This window comes from Curcuma longa, chromosome 11 (genome assembly GCF_044706935.1).
Source record: "Curcuma longa cultivar G26 ecotype Majalengka, Jawa Barat chromosome 11, ITB_CL_G26_1.1, whole genome shotgun sequence".
Lineage (NCBI taxonomy): Eukaryota > Viridiplantae > Streptophyta > Magnoliopsida > Zingiberales > Zingiberaceae > Curcuma > Curcuma longa.
In genome coordinates this window covers 6,566,479-6,587,963 of record NC_133871.1, presented here as the reverse complement: position 1 = coordinate 6,587,963, position 21,485 = coordinate 6,566,479, and the positions used below count along the sequence as shown (strand labels likewise).

General features: G+C 34.1%; 3 protein-coding genes across 7 annotated transcripts in view; 2 read left to right on the top strand and 1 right to left on the bottom strand.

The window, feature by feature from the left end:
* LOC141838399 (eIF-2-alpha kinase GCN2) overlaps positions 1 to 752 on the top strand; it is a 54,419-nt gene extending 53,667 nt beyond the window's left edge. For 4 of the 5 annotated variants that reach the window (XR_012602639.1, XR_012602638.1, XR_012602640.1 and 1 more), the window contains 2 exons: positions 221 to 278; positions 530 to 752. Coding sequence is in view for 1 of the 5 variants with exons in the window: in XM_074725854.1 (XP_074581955.1) it covers positions 221 to 235 (15 nt within the window). In the remaining 4 variants the exon portion in view is untranslated. The remainder of the gene's footprint in view (positions 1 to 220; positions 279 to 529) is intronic. The other variant, XM_074725853.1, reaches the window with a different exon arrangement.
* Positions 753 to 4,611: 3,859 nt separating this feature from the next.
* On the top strand, positions 4,612 to 5,211 carry LOC141841779 (calmodulin-like protein 3). The gene has a single exon (XM_074729973.1). The coding sequence runs from the start codon at positions 4,615 to 4,617 to the stop codon at positions 5,101 to 5,103; it is 489 nt and encodes a 162-aa protein (XP_074586074.1). The 5' UTR covers positions 4,612 to 4,614; the 3' UTR covers positions 5,104 to 5,211.
* A 2,656-nt stretch (positions 5,212 to 7,867) lies between these two features.
* Positions 7,868 to 21,485, bottom strand: part of LOC141837034 (BAG-associated GRAM protein 1-like) — a 30,644-nt gene continuing 17,026 nt past the window's right edge. Inside the window, exons 9-19 of the mRNA XM_074724514.1 lie at positions 20,349 to 20,378; positions 20,089 to 20,188; positions 19,882 to 19,988; positions 17,485 to 17,488; positions 12,130 to 12,266; positions 11,959 to 12,063; positions 11,056 to 11,202; positions 10,895 to 10,948; positions 8,462 to 8,525; positions 8,298 to 8,359; positions 7,868 to 7,987 (exon numbers count right to left, since the gene is read on the bottom strand). Of these exons, the coding sequence (XP_074580615.1) occupies positions 7,868 to 7,987; positions 8,298 to 8,359; positions 8,462 to 8,525; positions 10,895 to 10,948; positions 11,056 to 11,202; positions 11,959 to 12,063; positions 12,130 to 12,266; positions 17,485 to 17,488; positions 19,882 to 19,988; positions 20,089 to 20,188; positions 20,349 to 20,378 (930 nt within the window). The remainder of the gene's footprint in view (positions 7,988 to 8,297; positions 8,360 to 8,461; positions 8,526 to 10,894; positions 10,949 to 11,055; positions 11,203 to 11,958; positions 12,064 to 12,129; positions 12,267 to 17,484; positions 17,489 to 19,881; positions 19,989 to 20,088; positions 20,189 to 20,348; positions 20,379 to 21,485) is intronic.

The following is a 21,485-nucleotide window of genomic DNA, read 5'->3' as shown; positions in this document are numbered from 1 at the left end:
ATCTAAAACTATGTTGTACTTGGTTTTCCATTTTTCACTACTATCAACCATCTTTCATACTTACAAGTATACATTCAAATTTCAAGGGCATTTGTTTGGCGTGATAGATTCCCAGAAAGTCCGATTGCGATTGTCGGGCCACTTGTCGTTTCCCGGATTTATCTTGGTGGAGCTGTTGAGTGATTACCTATATCGGACCTAATACGTGTTCATTGTTCAGGCTAGATTTGTCTGAGTGTTTGCACCGTTGGAACCCTAACATTTGATTCCCTGGCTAGGTAAGAGTGTATTTTATTTAATTCGTATTTTAGAATTTGAATGGTCATGTGATTTTGCTTTATTAAATTGGAGATTTAAGGATTGGACGTCCATTTAAGATGTTCCACTTTAAATTGGAATGTACATGGATTTGTGAATCAAGATGAGCTCCATTAATCTTGGTCATAGGAATTATATATGTAGTATTTCTTTATTATATGTTATTTACATTTTATGTTCTTTCTAAACTATACTTGTATTGATTATGTAGAGACTCGGTCAAAAGGAGCACTCCGATCATGTGAGGTTTTTGAATCTTTCCTTACATTTGTAAGGTGGGTAAAATCTACTTCTTGACGTCTTGTTCATAGATCTTGTATATAGATAGAAAAAAAAATGAAACTTTATATAGGTTAATATGTTGTAATGACTATTTTTAAAGGGTGACCAAAACAATTTTGATTTAATTAAATGAATTCAAAATGGTTGGGTTTGACTATTGGCTTGTGGCTTTCTTATGCGAATCAACTTGAGGGAGTTGTTAAACGAGTAGTAATCTAATTTTTACTGGTTGATGCTTATCTTGAAAGTTGTTCATCTTCCATGCTTGATGTGTTTCTAACATCGCTGCTTGTATGCTTCCTTATGAAGGCATATAATAACACTGTGTTTAATTAGTGAATACTTTAAAACTAATCACTTTTAAATGGGCTATAAAAACTCTACTATAAAAGGTATTCCTTTGAACTAATGACTCTTTAAATGTTAAATGGCTAGAAGATGTGTAAATTTGAAAGTGGAATATGAATAAAATGACCGAAGGGTCACTATTGTGAATGGTGAAATAAAAGCTCAAAAGTGAATACTTCAGGTCTAGTTACATGATTAGCTCTTTTAGCACCCAACCACTTCGTGTCAACGTGCATCGTGTGGTTAATTTTTGTATGTGTCATTCATTATATTGTTATCTAATATTGGTGAGGATTTTGTCTAACTTATCCTAAACTTGGATTTAGTGATTTACCTGTTGAAGGACTTATTCATGGTAAGACAAATGTGATAATGTAGATAGAAATAAATATATGATAGGTAATAAGTGATACAGAGATTGAAAGTTAGTGCATGCTCAAGTGAAACTTGCTATATCTCCACCTCAAGGAGAGTGCATTTACATTAGTTGGCAGAAGCTTGCTATATCTCCACAAACTTCGGCCTGTTGTTTCTGTATAGCACTTAGATCACAACTAACATTATTATTTTATCTCTTTGAAATCTCGATTAATTTTTCAATAATCCGATGCAGCGATTGAATCATTTAATCATCTCATTTTTCAACAATAATCTTTAAAATGAATATAAAGCCATGTAATTTGGGACTTCTGTTAGGGATTTATTGAAGAAATACTAACTGGCCTAAGAAGTGAATTTCTCAGAAATGTTTGATCGTAATTAACATTTTTTGTGTAAGAAAATGCATCTGTTTGTATTATATAATTTCATTCATAAGTTAATTAGTTCTTGATTCTGAATGTTTTATATATAGTGGCTTACATTTTTCGTTAAGAAAAATGTTTACAAATAAGGGTTCAAGAGCTATGTGTGAAATATTAATTATAAATAAGTAAATTATTTTAATTTTATAATTTATTTATGTTTAAAGATATGTAATTGTAGTATTTTAATATTTTTCATTACATTGAATAATTATTTCGATCCTAATGGAATGAAATCTTAATGAAATTAAAACTTTGGTTTGAAATGAGAATGATATAATTTTGGACAATGTTTTAATTGTATTGAAAAATTAAAAATATTTTAAAGTAAAATTAGGTCAAAACATATTTTCATCATTTCTTCTCCTTAAAAACATGTCACATGAAGAGCAAACAACAAAATCATTTAATAAAATACTTCCTCAGCCTATGGTGCTCCCATGGTATATATTCTCTCTCTCAAAAAAAAAAAAGAATCGTGCTCTTACTATCAAGTTTAAATCATAAATTAAACTAATTAAAAATCTACCTGAAAAAAGGTTTTCAATTAGTTGACTGATCAAGATATTTTGTAAAAGATTGTTTTCGCAATTCAAGGTCACGTGATAATAATTTTTTCCCAGCCTTTACCTTGCATTTTAGGTAGATCGATTAAAAAATCAAAATAAATTTTGAACAATTTGAAATTTAGAAAATAAATATTTTTTTATTATATATTCATGGGAAAATAATATTTTTATTGGAAACTCAATAACTTTAATTTTTGAAACATATCCGAAAAGAATCAAAATTATTATATTTTAAAACAATTATTAATTTAAAATCTATGTTTGCTTATTCCAAATATGCAAATTTCAATAGCTAGTTTCTAATTCACGTATTTTACAATCACTTAAGCTAGTTTTTAATTTATGTATTTTACAATTACTAATTTAAAATGTGTGTTTGCCTATTTCAAATATGCAAATTTCAATAGCAAACATGGAATATCATCAAATCACTTAATTATTTATGCTAGTTTCTAATTTATGCATTTTACAATTATTTATGCTAGTTTTTAATTCATGTATTTTAGTTAGTACGTCAATTTTCTAGGGATGAACTAGTCATTCTCCTTCTTAATTTGGTACGCAACCCTTTGTAGTATACATACTTTGGATCAAAATACTATTGATCCCAATCGGGTTCACTAGGTATTCACTAGTAATGTCCTTCTTGTCATTTTCAGTCTACTATTTTTGCAATTACTTCAGTCTTCTACTTGATAACAATCAAATCTTATTTATCTTGGCTTCAGTCACCTACTTTGCCTAACAATGATTATTTTAATCGATTCATCTTGACTTTAGTCAACTGAACCACTTTATTACATAAACAACATGATGGTTGCATCCTTCTCAACTCGATCAATATTTTATTTTTTACTCTTCTTAGATTTAATTGACTATCTAGTTTGCTCAACTTGATCAGTCAACTACCTCATCATTGAGGCTTCGAATAGAAATATAGTATTCACAAGTAAACCAACCTTAGTTGATTCAACACTCCAATCAAATATTTAAGAATAACCTCTAGTTGATTGGAACATTAACTATGATCAAATCATTGCTAAGTCATTGCCTAAGTCACGAACATGAATACAAATTATAGATCACTAAACTCTCACAACTTTCCTAAGAGTTTACTTATTACAATAATTTTACTTCACCCTTGAGGTCATATCCCATCAAGTCATTAGTCTTTCAAATGCACTGATAGATCTCTCAACTTCCATGTGTCATCCTTCATTCATTCACTTATATATATATATATGTAGTCCATCTTTTTCTACCTTTGTCAAAGTTGCTAGCTACCTTAGTGTTTTTTAGATATTCCATATCATAATTCTTCAATTTCTAGCTAACCTTGAAGCTATCGATTGAGCCAACATCAACTTGGTCGTGCTTAGTCAAATGAGTGGAGCCACGTGGAGTTGTCAAATGAGTCGAAAGCAAATCAAGCCGAAAGGATTTGCCAATCGTCATCAACCCTTTAACTTAAAGATCATGTCAACCTTGTATTGAATTAAGACCCTTTTACAGCACTTCGTTATTCTCGGGACATAACTGAGTTGGTTACGACAGAACAAATTTACAAACGAGGACAAAGGTTCGAATGAATCTCGATGAAGCCGAGCAATACCTTCCTCCGTCATGATTAATTGTAATTTTTCAATTTATCTCCTCCTATACTGAAAGATAATGTATGTACCAATTAGCTGAGCACAATTGACGGTCGGCCTGACGTGCCCCGTGATACTGCTTTCTTCCCTCTCCTTCACGTCGCCATCCAGAACTTTTCTGCTGCTGCTGCACTGCACTGCACTGCACGGGTTTATTAGATCGATTTAGGCTGATCGAGCGATTGGATGCCGCCGTGTGATTGCAATTAAAATCGATCGATCTGTCCAACGGAGTCCACATATCTATATCTATATATATATATATCTCGTCCCCAACCGTACGTTTCGTTTAATGTTTAATTAAAAAAATAAAATATTTAGCGCGATCGATGCGGTTTCCAAGGAACTAATTAAAACGGATATACCGGCGTTTCCGCGACGCCTCAGGACGAAAGGGAAGACAGACGTGATATAAGGAACTCACTTCCTCCCGAACGATAAGATCGAACAGGAGGGATCAAGTCGGTGCTGTCCGTCCCTTATCTGCAATAATCCTATCTAGCTAGATAGCTAGCTAGCTCCCTAGCTATTCTTTCTCACCGCATCGATCGATCGCCGTCGATCCGTAGGTACGTACGTGCGTTAATTAGCATTTTGTTGGCTGGCTGGGCTGCCCTCGGCATCGATAGTCGTCTGCGTTTGATGGAGAGCGCGGAGCTGCGGCGGGTGTTCCAGATGTTCGACCGCAACGGCGACGGGCTGATCACGATGCAGGAGCTGAGTGACTCGCTGGAGAACCTGGGAATCCACATCCCGGAGGCGGAGCTGGCGGCCTTGATCGCGAACATCGACGTGAACGGCGACGGGTCCGTGGACGCGGAGGAGTTCGGGACGCTGTACCAGTCCATCATGGGTCATGAGCGGGACGAGGAGGCCGACTTGCGCGAGGCCTTCAAAGTCTTCGACCAGAACGGCGACGGCTTCATCACCGTCGACGAGCTGTGCTCCGTGTTCGCGTCTCTTGGATTCATGCAGGGGCGGACCGCGGAGGAGTGCCAGAGGATGATCATCCAGGTGGACGTCGACGGCGACGGCAAGGTCAACTTCGAGGAGTTCCGGGAGATGATGAGGAGGGGAGGCTTTCGCCCGTCGGGTGAAGGCCCGTCGGGTGAAGATCATAGGGGTAATTGATTAATCCATCAATTCCATGGATTAATTAATTAATTAATGATTAACCACCCCCTAATTAAGGGTCTAATTAACCCTATAGGGGTTGTGATTAATCCTACCTGTATATTGAACGTACGTACGTATTCTATCTTCTCTTTAGGTGAAAAGGTTTTTTCCCCTCCTGAAGGAAATTATAAATTTAATTAATTTTTATATATAATTTAAGTATATATTCCGATTTTACCAAACTAATTTGAAGGTTATTGATAATATTTTTCTGATTCGCCTACTGAATAAAAATAAATACTAAACACGATAAATCACAGAAAACACAACTTTTATTCCTACACTAATTTAATATCTACGACGGTGTACTTCTGTTTTTGGATTAAATTACATATATCATTGGAAAAGAAATGTGCTTTCTTAGATTTTGTTGTTATTAGGGAATTGAATAAAATAAAATACAAGATTTAGGACTACCTAGCCTTATAATTCTACTTTATTTTATAACTTTTTAAGTGATAAAAAATTTTAAGTGGAAAATAATCATTTTAAGTTATAATTAAATTTACTCGTATCAATGATTATTTGGCCTCAAACTCTAGCTATTCATTAACCCTGCAATAACCTGATTGGAGTTCACCATTAATAACCTTGCCCATTATTTCTTTTCTTTTCTTTTAATTTTTCTGATAAACTATAAGGTAATCTTTTATTTTCCTATATATTCTCTTCAACGTGAATCCTAATTGGCAAGAATGACTTAATTAATTTTTATTATTTATCCTTTGAATTTTATTTAATTTATTTACTTTCTAACGGTAAATTAATTAAGATAGTCTTTTATTTTATTTTTCCCTGTCTCCTTCCACATGAGTCTTAATTAGCAAGAATAACTCTTTTTTTTTATTACCTATCCTTCATAATTGATTTCTTTTCTTCTTTATGTAGTAAACTAAGGTATTTCTTTTTTTTCTTTCCTTTTCTCTTCCAATCCAGTCCTAGTAAGAATAACTTTTTTTTATTATTTATTTTCCAGAGTAAAATTCTCAGGACATAATTAACTATCATTAATAAGTTATAAAAAATTGTTTTTATCTCGAGAATAAAATTTTAAAACTATGTGAAAAAATATTTTTTCAAACAAAATATTAATTACATGCATTCAATTAAAGCAATAAAAATCCCAAGCATGTCTGGTTCTGCTCTTTGCCTCCATGGCCGTGTCATGGCAGCGATCGTAGACATTCTGGTGCTGCTCTGCTCGATATGAGCTTAACGCAAGCCGCGGATGGCTCTTCTTCTTCTTCGCTGGTTCACTCGTTGTTTCGGAGGAAGATAATGCCATTGCCTGGACCTTACGAACCACCACCAAGTCCTCCAATGAAAGAGATGAAGTTTCCTATGCTCCCAAGGAAGAGAATGCCATTGCCTGGACCCTACGAGCCACCACCATCTCCTAAGCTTTATTGAAGTGATTACTCACTAATCACTCCATCAAGTACCCGATGAATAACAATAAGTCTTGTCTTGAACTGTGACTGGCATTTAAAGCAGAAATGGTAGAACAAAGTGTTCCGTAGTGTTGGCAGATGATGAACTTCCTTCTTCTTGCTTAAAAATTTGGTTGGTTGCACGTGAATTTTCTTTTAAAAAGTATGAAGCGATTGCCATTTGGTTGGGCGTTGGTAATTTTTGGTATAAAGAAAATCACAAAATAGGTGGTACAGGAAATGCAGTAGTATCTCCAGTTTGGACTTAATTCCTTTCTCTGCAGTATGTACCATTGTTTGTGTGAATTTTGTTTTGGATGACTAACCGATTGAATATTGAATTTCTTGGTTGTGTAAGTGTCCCTAACTTGGTCCATCTGACCAGAACTGTTTGCCCAAAATTTGAGTTCCAAACACTACCCTTGTTCTATTTTTTCTCACTTTGAAGGCACATACCAAGGGATTTCAACCTCCCTAACTCGTGTGCAGTAGTTTCCAGTTTTAACCCATTAAAGGTCATCAAAACATTTTAAAAAATTTACAAATTTGAAAAACAACAAAGGTATTTTTTAAATGAGGTGCGTCTTCTAATAAATTATGTGCCTTTGTGGTAAATACTAAGCTTTGAATGTGTTAATGAGTTACAATTTACAGATATTTGGTAGAAGTTGGAATTATATTGTTCTTTGCAAGCTACAGGTTGTTTGTCCATCAGTGTGGCAATGTACCTTTGCATACTAAAATGTTAAGTAGTACATGTTGATGTCAAACACAATGAGGTAATTTAGGAAGAGTTTACAGGTTCAAATGGTTCCATAGGAAAATGATTTAAAATATCATGCACAATTTTGCAGACAGTAGGCTTTCTGAGGTAACAACATATCAATGAATAAGGCTTTTCAATTCCAAGAATCATGCTCTCATTGACTATATCAGCTGCCTTAGCTCCTCAGGATGTTGTTGCTTGTCGGGAAGAAAACATTGCATTATTAAGACGTTCAATCAAGGTGGAGAACTGTCTAGTGTGACTCAAATATAGCCAATTTGGAGAACACAAAGTTATCGAATAGCAAAGGTGTGCATGTATTTGAAATTAGTATTCGATTTACATGAGATCCTGGCTGTTGTGGATTTGTAGAGGAAGAAATTAAAGCAGTTGAAACTAAAAATCTCATGTGAGGCTACAATATATAAAAACTTGACAATTACCCACTAGCAATGGCAAGCAATAAGAAACATTTTCAAGGTTACCTAACCAAAATATTGAGATGGAGCAATAAACTGTGGAGTCATCCTACCGCAGCTGAGGAAGGATGTTTGGATTCCTCATCCATCCCGTCGATCGGATACTTGGAGACAAGGAGAAACGCACGGGCACTCTCCAAGAATCGTTCAACCTCTTTCTTTTGCTGCCAACAACACTTGAATGGTAAACGTATTCACACTGTTACTAGAACTGTAACTAATATTTTTTTAAACACAGGAGTTTCATCTACACATGCATTACCAATGACATGATTCATGTCAGTAACTAAACTAGCCTGCAAGATTAATAGCCTAACTTATTGGTGCTTGCAACTATTTTGATTTCGAACAGAGTAAATTAGCATTTCCAGCAAAAGTATACCTAATAAAGTTGTAGGTGTCTTTATATCAACAATGTGCACTAGGCTTCGTATGTGTTTTAATACAGAAATAAGTAGATGAACAATTGCACACCTGATTAGTAGCTCCAGACCTTATTCTCGATTGCAAAATGCACCATCTGCTAAAATTTATGCCTGAAAATGTCACCAGTCTTCTAAAATGAATCTCAGCAGAACTTACACCCAACATTCAAGAAAACCTATCATTAAAAAGAAAAAGGGTGGAAGGTATCCTACCAATGTTAACATCGATGGAACAGGAATTCCCAATGTTTGTGCTCAATATCCATCTACTGTGGATCTGTAGACAGTCATGGAATTCCAACCAAGCATTTTAGGGATTTACACCGTAACAAGTCACTATCATAGAGAGTGCATTTACACTGCATTGGAGAAGATGTTTAAATTTGCATTTAACTTCTTTGTTGCAGTCTTGGAACATCCTATGACTTAGAGGAATTATAGTTTGGAGTAAATGTATTTTGAGGGATCATTATTGCTTGACCTAAAACATCTGAGGGCTCTCGTATGCTTCACATGTGATGGGATAACTTTGGAACACACACACACACACATTAAGGAACTAAAATGAGAATTCAAGTTATATTAATAAAATTTGGACTTGCCTCATTTTCTTGATCTCTCAATCAAAATAAATTCAAGCACATCTTTCCTATTTAGCTACTTGGTAAATTTGTACTTACTTTCTATTTTCCTTAGCCTCTAGTTTTCTAGGCAAACACATGCACCCTTTTAATATTATAGTTAGTTTCTACAAGATATAGAGTTGTCCAAAGATTAATAAGTTTAATTTCATTGTATTTCTATTCTATCCATATGATCTTTTGTTTTATGCAATTTTGTTATATATATATAAACTTTGTTAAATTTCTTGGTTATCTTGAATGAATTAGTAATTGTTTGTATGACTCTTGGTTCCCTCTTTCCACACTATTGCCAAGTGGGGTATCTCTTGGTAAGTGAAAATTACACCTCGGGTGTGACAATAGCTGTGATGTTTATCCAAGTTTGGATTGAAAACTATAAATAGAGGGGCAAGATAACAACAAAGAAATAATTCTCAAACCATTACTCAGCTCTACGAAGCCATGCTTTTTTATAGTGTTTAATGTTGAGGGCTAGGTTTATACGTCTAAGTTCTTAATCTCTTTTTATATTCAGCTCGTGTTTTTAGTTTTACATCTTCTGTTTAGATGGTTTTATAAGAGGTATCTCCCCTCTGATAAGAAGTGTGACATTGTTAGGGGTAACTTACCTTAAAAGTTCATAGGTCATAGAGTAGAAATCGAGGATTTGGAACCATGTAAACCTTTTGTTTTTTTTTGTCTTGTTATATAATTCTAATATATCCATAACACTTATTTTTTTACATTTCGTACCCCTCTAGCCATCCTATTACTATTCATCGATTGTGACAGAAACCATGAGCGAACTACTAGGGAAGTTAAACTTTGAATCTACTTTGTTTTATCCACAAGACCGCAATAATTTTGAAGCCATGATTGGAATAAACTTGCTCAGGTGACTAAAAATCCCCTTCAACTCCATTGCCAAACCTCAATCCAGTTCCAACACCTTGTCCAGTCGCCTACCCACTCTTAGAGACTCCTATCGACTAGGATCATTTAGAGAACAATGTCAATGAACTCCATGAGACGAATGAATTTTTCTTATTGGACAATTGACCTAAGAATGCTGGGCTGATAGACGGCTCGCTGTGAGCGCTTCTCGATTTACCCTAGTGGTCAGTGAGAAATTTCTGTGGAGTCGGGCCAATCACTCCCAGGATTAGTCGGTGTAAGCTGGATACTTGGTGTCAACTAAAAAAGAGAAACATGTATAAGGGTAACTGGTGAATCTGAATATCAGATGCATTTACTCCTGGTTAGTGATCAGAACAATTTATTTTGACCATGCTGATTGATACAAATTGGCACTTCAAATCATGAGCAAACCTAGGGAAACTGAATTTTAAATCCACTTCATTCTCTCCATGATCAGAATGAACTTGCCCAGGTGACGGAAAATCCCCCTCAACTCCATTGCCAAACCTTAATCCAGCTCCAAGATCTAGTCCAGCCACCTACTAACTCTTAGAGAAGACTCCCATCTACAAGGATCATCTGAAGAACAAGTTCCTATTCCAGAGCTGAGAGATATCAGCTCAATTGCCAGATCAATCACTCTTTAAATTGCCAAATCCATCACCAAAACTTAAAGAGTTCCCACCATCCATTTTGATTGTCCTGTTTATTCCCACTTCCTATACTCTTCTATCATCTACTATATAGCGTCATTCATTTCAATTCTCTTATCCTAGACCTTTCCTTCTCTGCTCTCTTCTATATTGCATTGATATAGAAGAACTTTGGTACACTAGATGAATCTCTTATATAATTCATATCTTAGTGTATTCACTATATCGTTCTAATCCTCAAAAGGGGAATGATATCTTGTTAATAATGTATAAAATAAGATCATTTTATACCATCACAACTGTACCAAATACAGGGATAAACTCCTGAGTGGCATGTACTAATAAGGCTTCAAAAATCTTAATATTTCTGCCTCAATCTGATAGTCTAAATACATAAACTGTACAGGTGGAAAAATATGATGGTCAGAATCAGGTCACTAAATCAGAAGTACCTCAAAGTAAGAACCAAATGGAACATCATGAGCTTTCTGAACAGTCTCGAAAACCTAGAAAATGGAAATATTGAATTAAAAGCATTAGGAAAAGATATTAGGCAGTTACAAAAACTTATAAGAAAAGTAGAAAGGTAATAAATTAGCATCAAACCACACACCAAGCTTGTATTATCATATGACTGAAATGCATGTTGCCACTCAGTGACAGCAGTATCTGGTGGGCATAATGGACTGTGACATAGTGACCTAAACGTTACTTCACGGACTATCCCCTCGTATTCATCTGAAGTGTGCCAAAAGCCCAACTGGTAATATAACAGATATAAATTGTTCATATCTTCCACAAGTAATTAAACTAGTCAAACTACAAGTGTTCTATTGTTAAATACTAATCATATACAATACAGATGAGTTGATGTATCAGTCATTCCCATGCTAAAATGCCAACGCACAACCAATTAACTAAAATGTAGTTAGAGAAGCACCAAACAAAGATCTGTCTCAGAGTTTAAGAGTTTTGAGCTATCTGATTCTAGCTCTTTCGGGTCACTCCCAATGTACAAGTTGTTATATTCTGGAAATTTTAATTTCAATAGGTATGGATAAGGGGTAAATTGTGATTTAATAAGATTAATTTGAGAATACTTCCCAAATCTTCATCAATGTGATTTGCATCAAATAAGAACAAAATTGACAAATATAGAACTACTAACCTGCACTCTCATGCATTTTTTGGATGACAAGTTGGGGTATGTGAAGTTTTGGTTAAAAAGACTACTAACTAATGATGTACATATGCTATGAAAGCAAACATAGCTATACCTCATAGTTAGTTAAAACATTGTCTAATAAAGTTTATTCACCCAAAGACCTATTTCCAATCCTTCAATAATGATTCTTCTCTTAATAAAGAAGTACAGTTAATATGCTCAATAAGCTAACTAGGAAATAATTGAATCTAGGCATAGAGAGAGAACCAACAAAGAAAATAAGAAAGTGGATAATGCACTCTAGTTACTCTTACATGGATAGCAGCCGCAATGACATTTTAAAACACTTACACATATATCGGTATCATTTCTTGCCAACAGGAACTCTTTGAAAAATTTTGAATCATCACTTAACAACAAAGTAAAGAAGTGTTCTGAAGTGCAGGGGAAATTATCCTGGAGATGAAAATGCACTATTAATTATTAATACAAAAAGTTAATATAGGTCTATCTTATGCTTACTTTTATAGAGCAAACTAGCATCTTTTCATTGACAAAAGCTTGTGACTCATTAGCCTTGGCAATACTTCCATGAACTTTGCTTGTACGCTTTTTGCCAATTGGGATAGAATTGCTGCATACACCCAATGCAGATTGCACTTTAACCTAAGTTGCAAATAATACAAATGAGCCAAGTTCTTAAATATTTTCACATCACTAAAATTATAAAATGTCAATTGAAATAGTAAAACATCAAACCACATTTAACTCTCAGGAGCTGATGACTGATCTACCATGTGATTCTGAGCTGTACGCCTATGTATGTGAAATACTGTACAAATGCTCGATATGCTTGGGGTATAGGTTATACCACGTGGTATAATATCTTCTGCCATTTATATCACAAATAATTGACAGTAAAGCCTTAGTGACGGGGTAATCTAGCCATTATAGCTTGGTCTGCAACTAGTTACTTTATAGCCAGTGGTAGCTATTCCATAAGCCGATGGGAGCTCCTATATAATGGTCCCACTGCACTAATTTGCCAAATTTCAAAGTCACTCAAAACAATAGCAATCAATTTTTATTCCACTAGGAGGGGTCGGTTATATAGATCTTTCTTCACTGTTGGATCTATCCCTTATTATATCATAATTTATATTTAAATAAATTTATCTTATTTTATTATAACTAACTAAGTCTTTGTTTATCTTCTTTTTCCTTGTTTGATATATATATTTGTTATAATTTCATATCGTCTAACTAGAACATTTATTGGTCTAAGTACATGTTACTCAAAACTCCTCATCTATAATTTCTCTGATGCTTTATAGTTTTCAATACTCGAATGGCATGGAAGTTGTAAAACATTGCCCCTGTATGGTAAGCCGCGTAAAGGTTAGATCTATGCTAACTGGAAGCATAGTGTTGTGTTTCTCATGACACAAGCAGACCTGGATAAGCAATATCTTACAGGTAGTTATTCAAATATTTGAAATGCAGAAAGATGATTATAAAGTATGATGGTTCTTAAGATGTGGATATATATAGACTATTGAAATTATATGCCCTCAAAACAATTTATTTAATAATTAATCATGTGTATATTATCTTGTGGGTACATTTTATTATAATTGGTATGTGATACCAATTGGATATTACATATTTTTATTAAATTATACTTGTGATTAAAAGATCTATAGTGGGGAGTAATAATTCAATTATAACTATCCAAGTTATTCTAGGTTATAAAATAATATAACCTACACTTGTTGTGCTGCTATATGATAGAATGATTTACTTCATCATTGAGGTAGTGACCATAAGTAAACAAGTGAATATAGTGTAAGTAGTACATACACTGAACGGGATCAATTAAAGAATATATGTCAGTGTTAATTGTCAAAAATATATTCTTTCACAAATTTCTTTTTGTCCTTAGACCTGACAAATTTATATATATTTAATTTAAATAGGCATGACTTTAATTTATCAATTATTGATGCTGAATTAAAAGTTACATACAGATTTATTGGGACATGTATATATTAATTAAATTATATAACTGCTCGACAAGGAATCCAACATTCACAATGAATGAGAAAGATATTTTCTATTAGTAATTGGACTCAAAGAAAACCAATTGGTGCTATTTTAAATTACTTTTTATTTATATGAATATATATAAATCAATATTTCAAAATTTTTAGAGTCCAATTACATTATGAAAATTATGATTAAATAAGTTATATGGGAAAATTTATTTTGACAATGACCCATATGGAATATGGCATGATTGGAAGGATAAAATTGCAACTTTGTATATAAAGGGCTTTTTTAGAATCTATTTTAAATTTCAAATATTATTTGCAATGTGTTGATGGACATAATTGAGATTTGATGGATGTCTAATTATGGAATTCAAATAAGTGATTAAAGTAATCATGGATATTGATTTATTATTATCCATAATTTGAAATTTAAAATCCTTAAGAATCCCACGCAAACCTCTCTTTGACTTCTTATAAAAGGAACAGGTTGTTGTACAGATTGACCATCATAATCAATACAACAAAATCATTCATAAAAGTTAGAGAGAGCATGAATACCTTGGGAGGCAACTATGGTTTAAAATTTTGAGCAGTGCCGAGGTTTCGGTCCTGGATTAGAATAATACAGTTTCAGTACCGTATCGTATAATGCCGATATAGTTTCGGTATTTTTTAAATATAAAATCTATTAACTAAAAAAATAAAATAATTTTTAATATATATATATATATATATTAAATTAATAGGATAATTTTATTTGGCTTTAATTAAGTCTATTTAAATTATCTCAATCATATATAGGAGTTGATTAAAATTATTAACATAAAATTACTTAATTAAACCCTAAAAACCTAACTCTGGACTACTGTTCCAGCTTGCACGAGTCCGGATGCATCGCGTTGGACGACGGGCCTGAATGACGGGCCTGCCAGGACTGGGCAACGGGTTCGGACTCATCGCCAAGCTCGGGTGATGCGTCTGGGCTCATCGTCCGGCCTAGGCGACGCGTCTGGGCTTGTCGTTGGGCTCGATCGATGCATCTGGACCCGTCATCGAGATCGGACATGTCTTGGCCTGTGCGATGCCTTCGGACGCATCGTCAGGTCCTCGCGACACCACCCGATGCGTCATCAGGCCCATGTGACGTGTTTGATTCGTTGCGGTGCACCGGCATGCTTGTGCCAGTGTCTGTCGGCTAGCGGATCGCTTGTTTCATCTGAAACAGTTCGAGATTTCAATCTATAGAGGCAACACACTTGAGTTGCTCAGACACACTTGAGTTGCTCAAAAGTAAGAAAAGTAAAGTACTATTTATTTATTCTTAATTAGATATCATTGAATTATTATTTTAATCAAATTTATAATTGGATGCAATCGATCCAAAGTAAACTAATAGTGTCACTATTTGGTTTAGGAGTTAGTACCATAATGGAAGATAGAGACATCATTAAGCTAACTATCTTAAGCTTAGTAGTATATGCTATATCCCCAAGAATACTAAAAGCTTTCCTTCATTGCAATTGTGTTCATTTCACCATTTTGGTTGGCTACCATAATGGTAGCAAGAAACATCATTAAGTCAACTATATTGTACTTACCAACATATATCCAATAATATCTCATGCTTGCCTATCCAACACAAGATGGGATTCAAAACTATTCAGTTTATTTGGCAAGCTTAGTTACAAAAGTTATAGACCTCCCATGCAAGAAAACATCATGCATTCATGATAAGCACACAAAGAATTTTGGATTCTTTTAAATGCATCTAATGTCTATGTTGTGGGTGGATTCACATCCACCCGATGTTCCTTGTGATTGATAAACATTTTCTCAGCACTATGCTAATGGAAGTTTTGACGTTTCTTTACTATACATGTGGCTGTGCCATTGCTTTCTAGCCTTCTCAAGTACATTGCATTGTCCCTATTGCCTCAGCATAATGGCTAATTTCAAGTTTGTACTAAGAAGTTGTCTATTTCCTTCGATTTTCTAACACCCAAACTTTTATAAGCTTAAATAAGATAGCTACTATTAGCATGGGTTAAACATTTTAGGCAAACAGTTGGGTTGACAAGTTCTCTCATCTAAGCATGTCATAACAATTACTATCAGAGCAGACTTAATCATAGGTATAGTGAGTTGTCGGAAAGAATTATTTGTGTAATGGTGTAGTTGTCGTTGGGCCTCACATGCTGAAAAGCAAGATGATTCTGGGCTATGAGCTAGAGTTTCAGTTTTGAAGCCTTAAGTCGTGGAGATTATAACATGCCTATTTAGTCTCACATGGTGAATTATGTAGGATCGAAATATGCGATAAAGGAGAGGGGTGAATATTGCGTGTTTAAAAAACTCTTTTCTTTTACAAAACCAAAGTCAAAGATATGCAGCGGAAAAATTATGCGTAGCGGAAAATGAAAACAAGACTCGGGCAGTTACATGGTTCACAGTTCAGCGACTGCTACTTCAAGGCCCACGATCCCTTAGATCGTTTTTGAATAGGCAATCACTAATGCTCTCTTTTTCGAAAATTTTCGGAGGAGGACTCGTACAAGATTAGAGGATAGTAATAAGTTTAATAAACCTCTATTACATGAAATGCAATAAAGACAATGATACAAACAACACCAAGATGTAGAATTATGGTGTTGGTTGTTAGAGAGCTTTGGCGTATCATCACTTACACGAACAGAACAATAGAGAGAGATCGTCGAGTGAAAAATTGCATTGTTGTTGAGCCTCGGATCTTGAGATTTCTTTTATAGTCTTCATCTGGTAGACTGAAAAATCATTAGTCGACTGATCCTTCCGGTTGACTGAACCTCTTATCAAGCGACTAGACCCTGAACTTTCCTTTAGTACTCCGGTCCAATCATATCGATCCCGCAAAATCTGCTTGTCTAATTGATTGATCCACTTGATCAGGTGACTGATCCCCATAACTTCCTTTATTGTTCGATCCGACTTATCCAATCTACTCTTTCCATACTTGTTTGGTCAACTGATCCTCTTGATCAGTCGACTGAATATTTTTTCATTTGGATTTGATCGCAATCCTAGTGATGCTTATCTTCTTAGGATCAGTCGACCAAACCTCCCTGTTTGATCAATCGAACCCTTCGATTAATCCAAACTTTGCTTTTTTGTAAAACAAAGTTATCATAATAAGAATAACAATAATACATCTGCAAAACAGAGTTAGATATATATATATGCATGATTTATTCTGACAGTTAGATTGTCTGGTCTCGACTTAAAATTCCGAGTTAGTTTTTTAGTCAAACCATCGCCTAAGTATTTTGTCCCAACTGGGGCATGCCCTCACTGTCTTTCAATCTAATAGAAGTAGTATTGCAAAACACTGTAATTCGATCAACCAAATATGCTGGTCATACTTGCTTGGAGTTCACTGCTTCAAGACTTCTTATTACTTAAAGTTCACTTCCTTAGGATTTTCTTTTTGTTTGGAGTTCACTCCTCCAAAATTCTTACTACCTAAGGTTCACTCGTTTAAGATTTTTTTCTCTTGCTTGGAATTCACTCCTTTAAGATTTCTTACTACCTAAGATGCACTCCCTTAGAATTTTTTTTCTCTTGCTTAGAGTTTACTCCTTCAAGACTTCTCACTACCTAAGGTTCACTCCCTCAAGCTTTTTCCTCTTGTCGAGCATCCGATCATCCTTGACCTATTTGGGTTCTTCCCTTGCCAAACATCCAATCATCCTTGGCCTGTCTGGACTTTTTCTTTGTCAAGCATCCGGTCAATCTTGACCTACTTGAACTTTCTCCTTTGTTAGTCATCCAGTCAATCTTGACCTGACAAGACTTCTCTCTTGACTAGGTCAACCTTAATCAGACTCTATTAAACATATTTTCAAACAAGCATCAAAATCCTGGAGGTCGATTGCACCAACAAATTATTAAGATAATGAAGATGCTTTGTAAGCTTAGATGTACAATTACCTTGGCTTAACATTTTAGGCTAATGATTGAGCTTGAGAAGTTACAAGCTCAATTAATGGGCCTCTCTCATCTAAGCGAGGGTTGACAAATTTTGTGGCTACTCACTTAACCTTTACAACTACTTCCATGGTAACTTTTGTAGCAACTTTACAACTTGTAAGTGGTGCATCCCTATTAAGTTTGGGACATGGAAAGAGTTCATTATCATTATTACTATCTTTATCATAAGGTATAAAAAGAAACCTTTTTGCTTCTAATATGGTGATAATGTTTTTGCCATGGTTTAAAATTTTGACCCGTACCGGAGTTTCGGTTTATGACCCAACGATACAGTTTCGATACTGTATCATGTCGTGCCGATACGATTCAATAATTTTTTATATTAATTAAAAAATATTATTGCTAATATTTAATTGTTATAAATGCTTACTTTTATATTATATTTGAGATGTTGAATGTTTAATTCAAGTTTTGATATTATCTTATGAAATATTTGATGTTTATTGAATCTTTTGTGACAACTGTTTGTTTAATGTATAAATTTAAAATTTATATTTTTATAAATACTACACATAATTAAATAATTTTAATTATAAATTTATTATAAAGGTATCAAGTCAGTTTCAAGTTTCATTACAGAGGCATAAGTCTGAGACCTTACATTTATAATGGTCATCATCTTCGATTTAGACATCTTTAGATATATTTTGATGAATTTAATGATTCATTATGTTACATTTATTTGTTATGGATTGATTTTTTATTTTGAGAATATGTAAAAGTGTTGTATAAATTTTCTATTGTATAGTAAAATGATAAATGGATGATGATTGATATATTGAATATATATGTATTATAATTCTTGAATGACGACTTTAATTCTAAATCTCTTTTTTTTTTTTTTGATAATTCAGGTATTTAGCTCTTCGAACCGACTAAGTCTAGAAGTGATTGACCCGGTCCCACGAAAATTTCCCATCGATTGTCAGGGTAAATCGGGAAGCGCAAAAAGCGCGTCGCTTTACAGCCAACGTTCCAGGATTTTCTTCCTATTGGAGGAAATTAATCCGGAGTGCGCAGTAGGTAGGAATCAATCCATGAATGTCTGGTTAGCTACGGCAGCACCTTATCGTTGCACCAGAGCCTCGGAGCCCCAGAGGAATTCTTGACTTCTATTGACATCATAAAAGTTAGAACATACAAAAAAATTAAATACCAAATTTTATCTTATATTAAAATTTATATCTTAAATATTTTTTAAAAATAATGAATTAATTAAATTAATATTTTAAAAAATTAGAATACTAAAAGCCAATTTAGGGTTAATTGGAGTCCACCCAAGTAGGCATGATAATTAGGATCAAATAGGTTTAAATTTAATTTATTTTAATCTGTTAAAAATTAAACTAAATTTATACATAGAATAATTTAATTTAATTGTAGGAGTATTTAAAAATTATAGTATATTTAATTATTTTCTATCCTTTAAAAATTATTTTTCTCTCTTAATTTCAATATTTATCTTTGTGGACAGATGGAGAGAAAGAAATTAATAAAGGAAAAAATTCAATCTTTGAATTTAAAAATAGAAAGGAAAAAAGAAAATTTTAAAAGAAAAAAGAATTAATAATTAAAAAATTAATCAGTAAAAAATAGAATAAGAAAGAAAAGGAAAAAAAACGTGGAGGCTTACCAACACAAGGTCACGGGCTCGCAATAGCAAGTAGCTACCTCGCGGAGGTCATGTGAGGCGGTGAGGTTGCACGGAGGCCTCACATGACCGCACGGAGGTCTCACGGCCAAGCGAGGCCTCCACGGCCATCACACGGCTTTTGTAAGGTCTCCCGTGACCTCACGTGACCTCCACTAGGCTGTCATGAGAGGCTCCACCCTTTACCGGTGGTGACCATGTCGATCGACGGGCAGAATGGTAAATTCTGCCTGTGTCGACAGGTACGACTCGAAATTTTAAACTATGATTTTCGCTTTTATCCCATCTGATCAGGCTCCCAGGTTAGCTTATGTTTGATTGGATAACGCTATCTTCTTTTAATCAAATAACTCTTTCACAGGCACCCTCTCCTTATGTTTGAATCTAACTAAATGAATCATTCTGACTTCCAGAATTATTTTGACTTAACAAACCAGACTAATATTTGAATCTTCGTCTTGTAATACTTTTAAGGCAAAAAAATAAAGAAAAGAAATAGTATTATCAGTATCAAGAATTATCAACTAAAACAACAAATGGAGTAGAAACCTTCTTTTCAGCTCCCACCCATGCTTGGTAAATTTTTAGTGTATGATGTAGAGCTCGGAATGAATGATTTCTATTCCAAAATGATGCAAATTTATATTTGACTCTACCTGAAAACAAGTGATTTGTCAATTCTGCATATCAACATTAATCTTCGCATCACATTTGGATATTGTCAAAAACTAAGGATACTAGAAAGAAACATCTTACCACTTGGACCTACTAATGGTGGTACACCATGTCCACCAGAACCAGTCTGAAGAATTATTGTGATTGCAGGATTTATACAAGCATGCTGACTCCTTTGTATCTGTAGTTGTACCACATTAGTTTAAAGTTGAGCATTCTAAGCATCCTCAGTGAATATAATGCATGAACAAAAAAGAGGTACAAACTATAATAATGTGCATAGTAGACAGCAACAGAGAGCAGCAAAAAGCACAGAAAAGGCAGAGTAAAAATCAATGTACCTCATAGATATCACCAAAGGGAATAACCACCTGGAAAATCAAAGTAGTTAGAAGATGAGAACACCTCTTACTAAAACTTACTTTTCAGTAAAGGACACTTATGTAAATGCGATGTTGTTGATGTGCAATTTCAGTTACTCAAAAGAAAAATAACAAGAATGGTGATAAAAGGAGAATATCCTGCAACAGAAACAATGCTACAATGTTACCTCTACATTGTGAAATCAATGTATAAGAGGAAAACAGTTAAGAACATTCTAAGGTGTATGGGTTTCTAGGAAGGACAAAAGTAACAAATATTATAATCAGAGTGCTTAGATGTGTCCACGAGAGGTGGCAAGTGTTAGAGGTACTAGTACTTATCAAAACCATATGGCATAGCACGATATTGAAACTATATCATTCCAATCATAAATCGAAACTCCGATATGGCTCGAGATTTTAAACCTTGTTATATCCAAATCCTATATATAAACATGTAATGATTTAGTGTTTGAATGGTGTGCAGGTCTTAACTTTCAAGTGCTTTGAAATAATTTGGATGTGTTTTGGAACTATTTGAGCATTGTTTCAGAAAATAGCTTGATTGGCGTTACACCTGACAGACATCAACATCATTTAACTTCTATAAAAAATGGTCATAGCTTAAAATTAGACAAGCAACACATAGTCTAGCTGATTTCAAGAAGCAACTTAACTCAATGTTTTAGGCAAGGTTCAAAATCTTGAGCCATGTTATTTTGGTCTTTGACTAGAATAATACTATTTTAGTATTGTGTCGACGTTTTGATGTATGGTGTTGATAGCAAATCAAAATCAATATTTTCTTTCTATCTGGAAAGTTATGATTTTGACATTGTCTTATACTGAGACATACTATAATAAAAAAGAATGACAATATTTTCTCAATTTTAGCATGAAAAAGGACGTTGAGTGCTGACATGAAAAGATCCTCGTCAATACGATCGACACAACATAGAGACATTGCCTTGGTATCGAATAGTATTGAATTTCTATAAGTTATTGGAACAATACGTTTCAACTGTTTCGTGCTGCAAAGTACGAGATTTTAGACCAAAAATGTGCCAAAACAATATAAATTTGGACCTAAACACCATACAAATAGACATTCAAATC

What these genes read in the sequence shown, in the direction of transcription:
- LOC141841779 (XM_074729973.1), top strand. Translation starts at nt 4,615, where the DNA reads ATGGAGAGCGCGGAGCTGCGGCGGGTGTTCCAGATGTTCGACCGCAAC.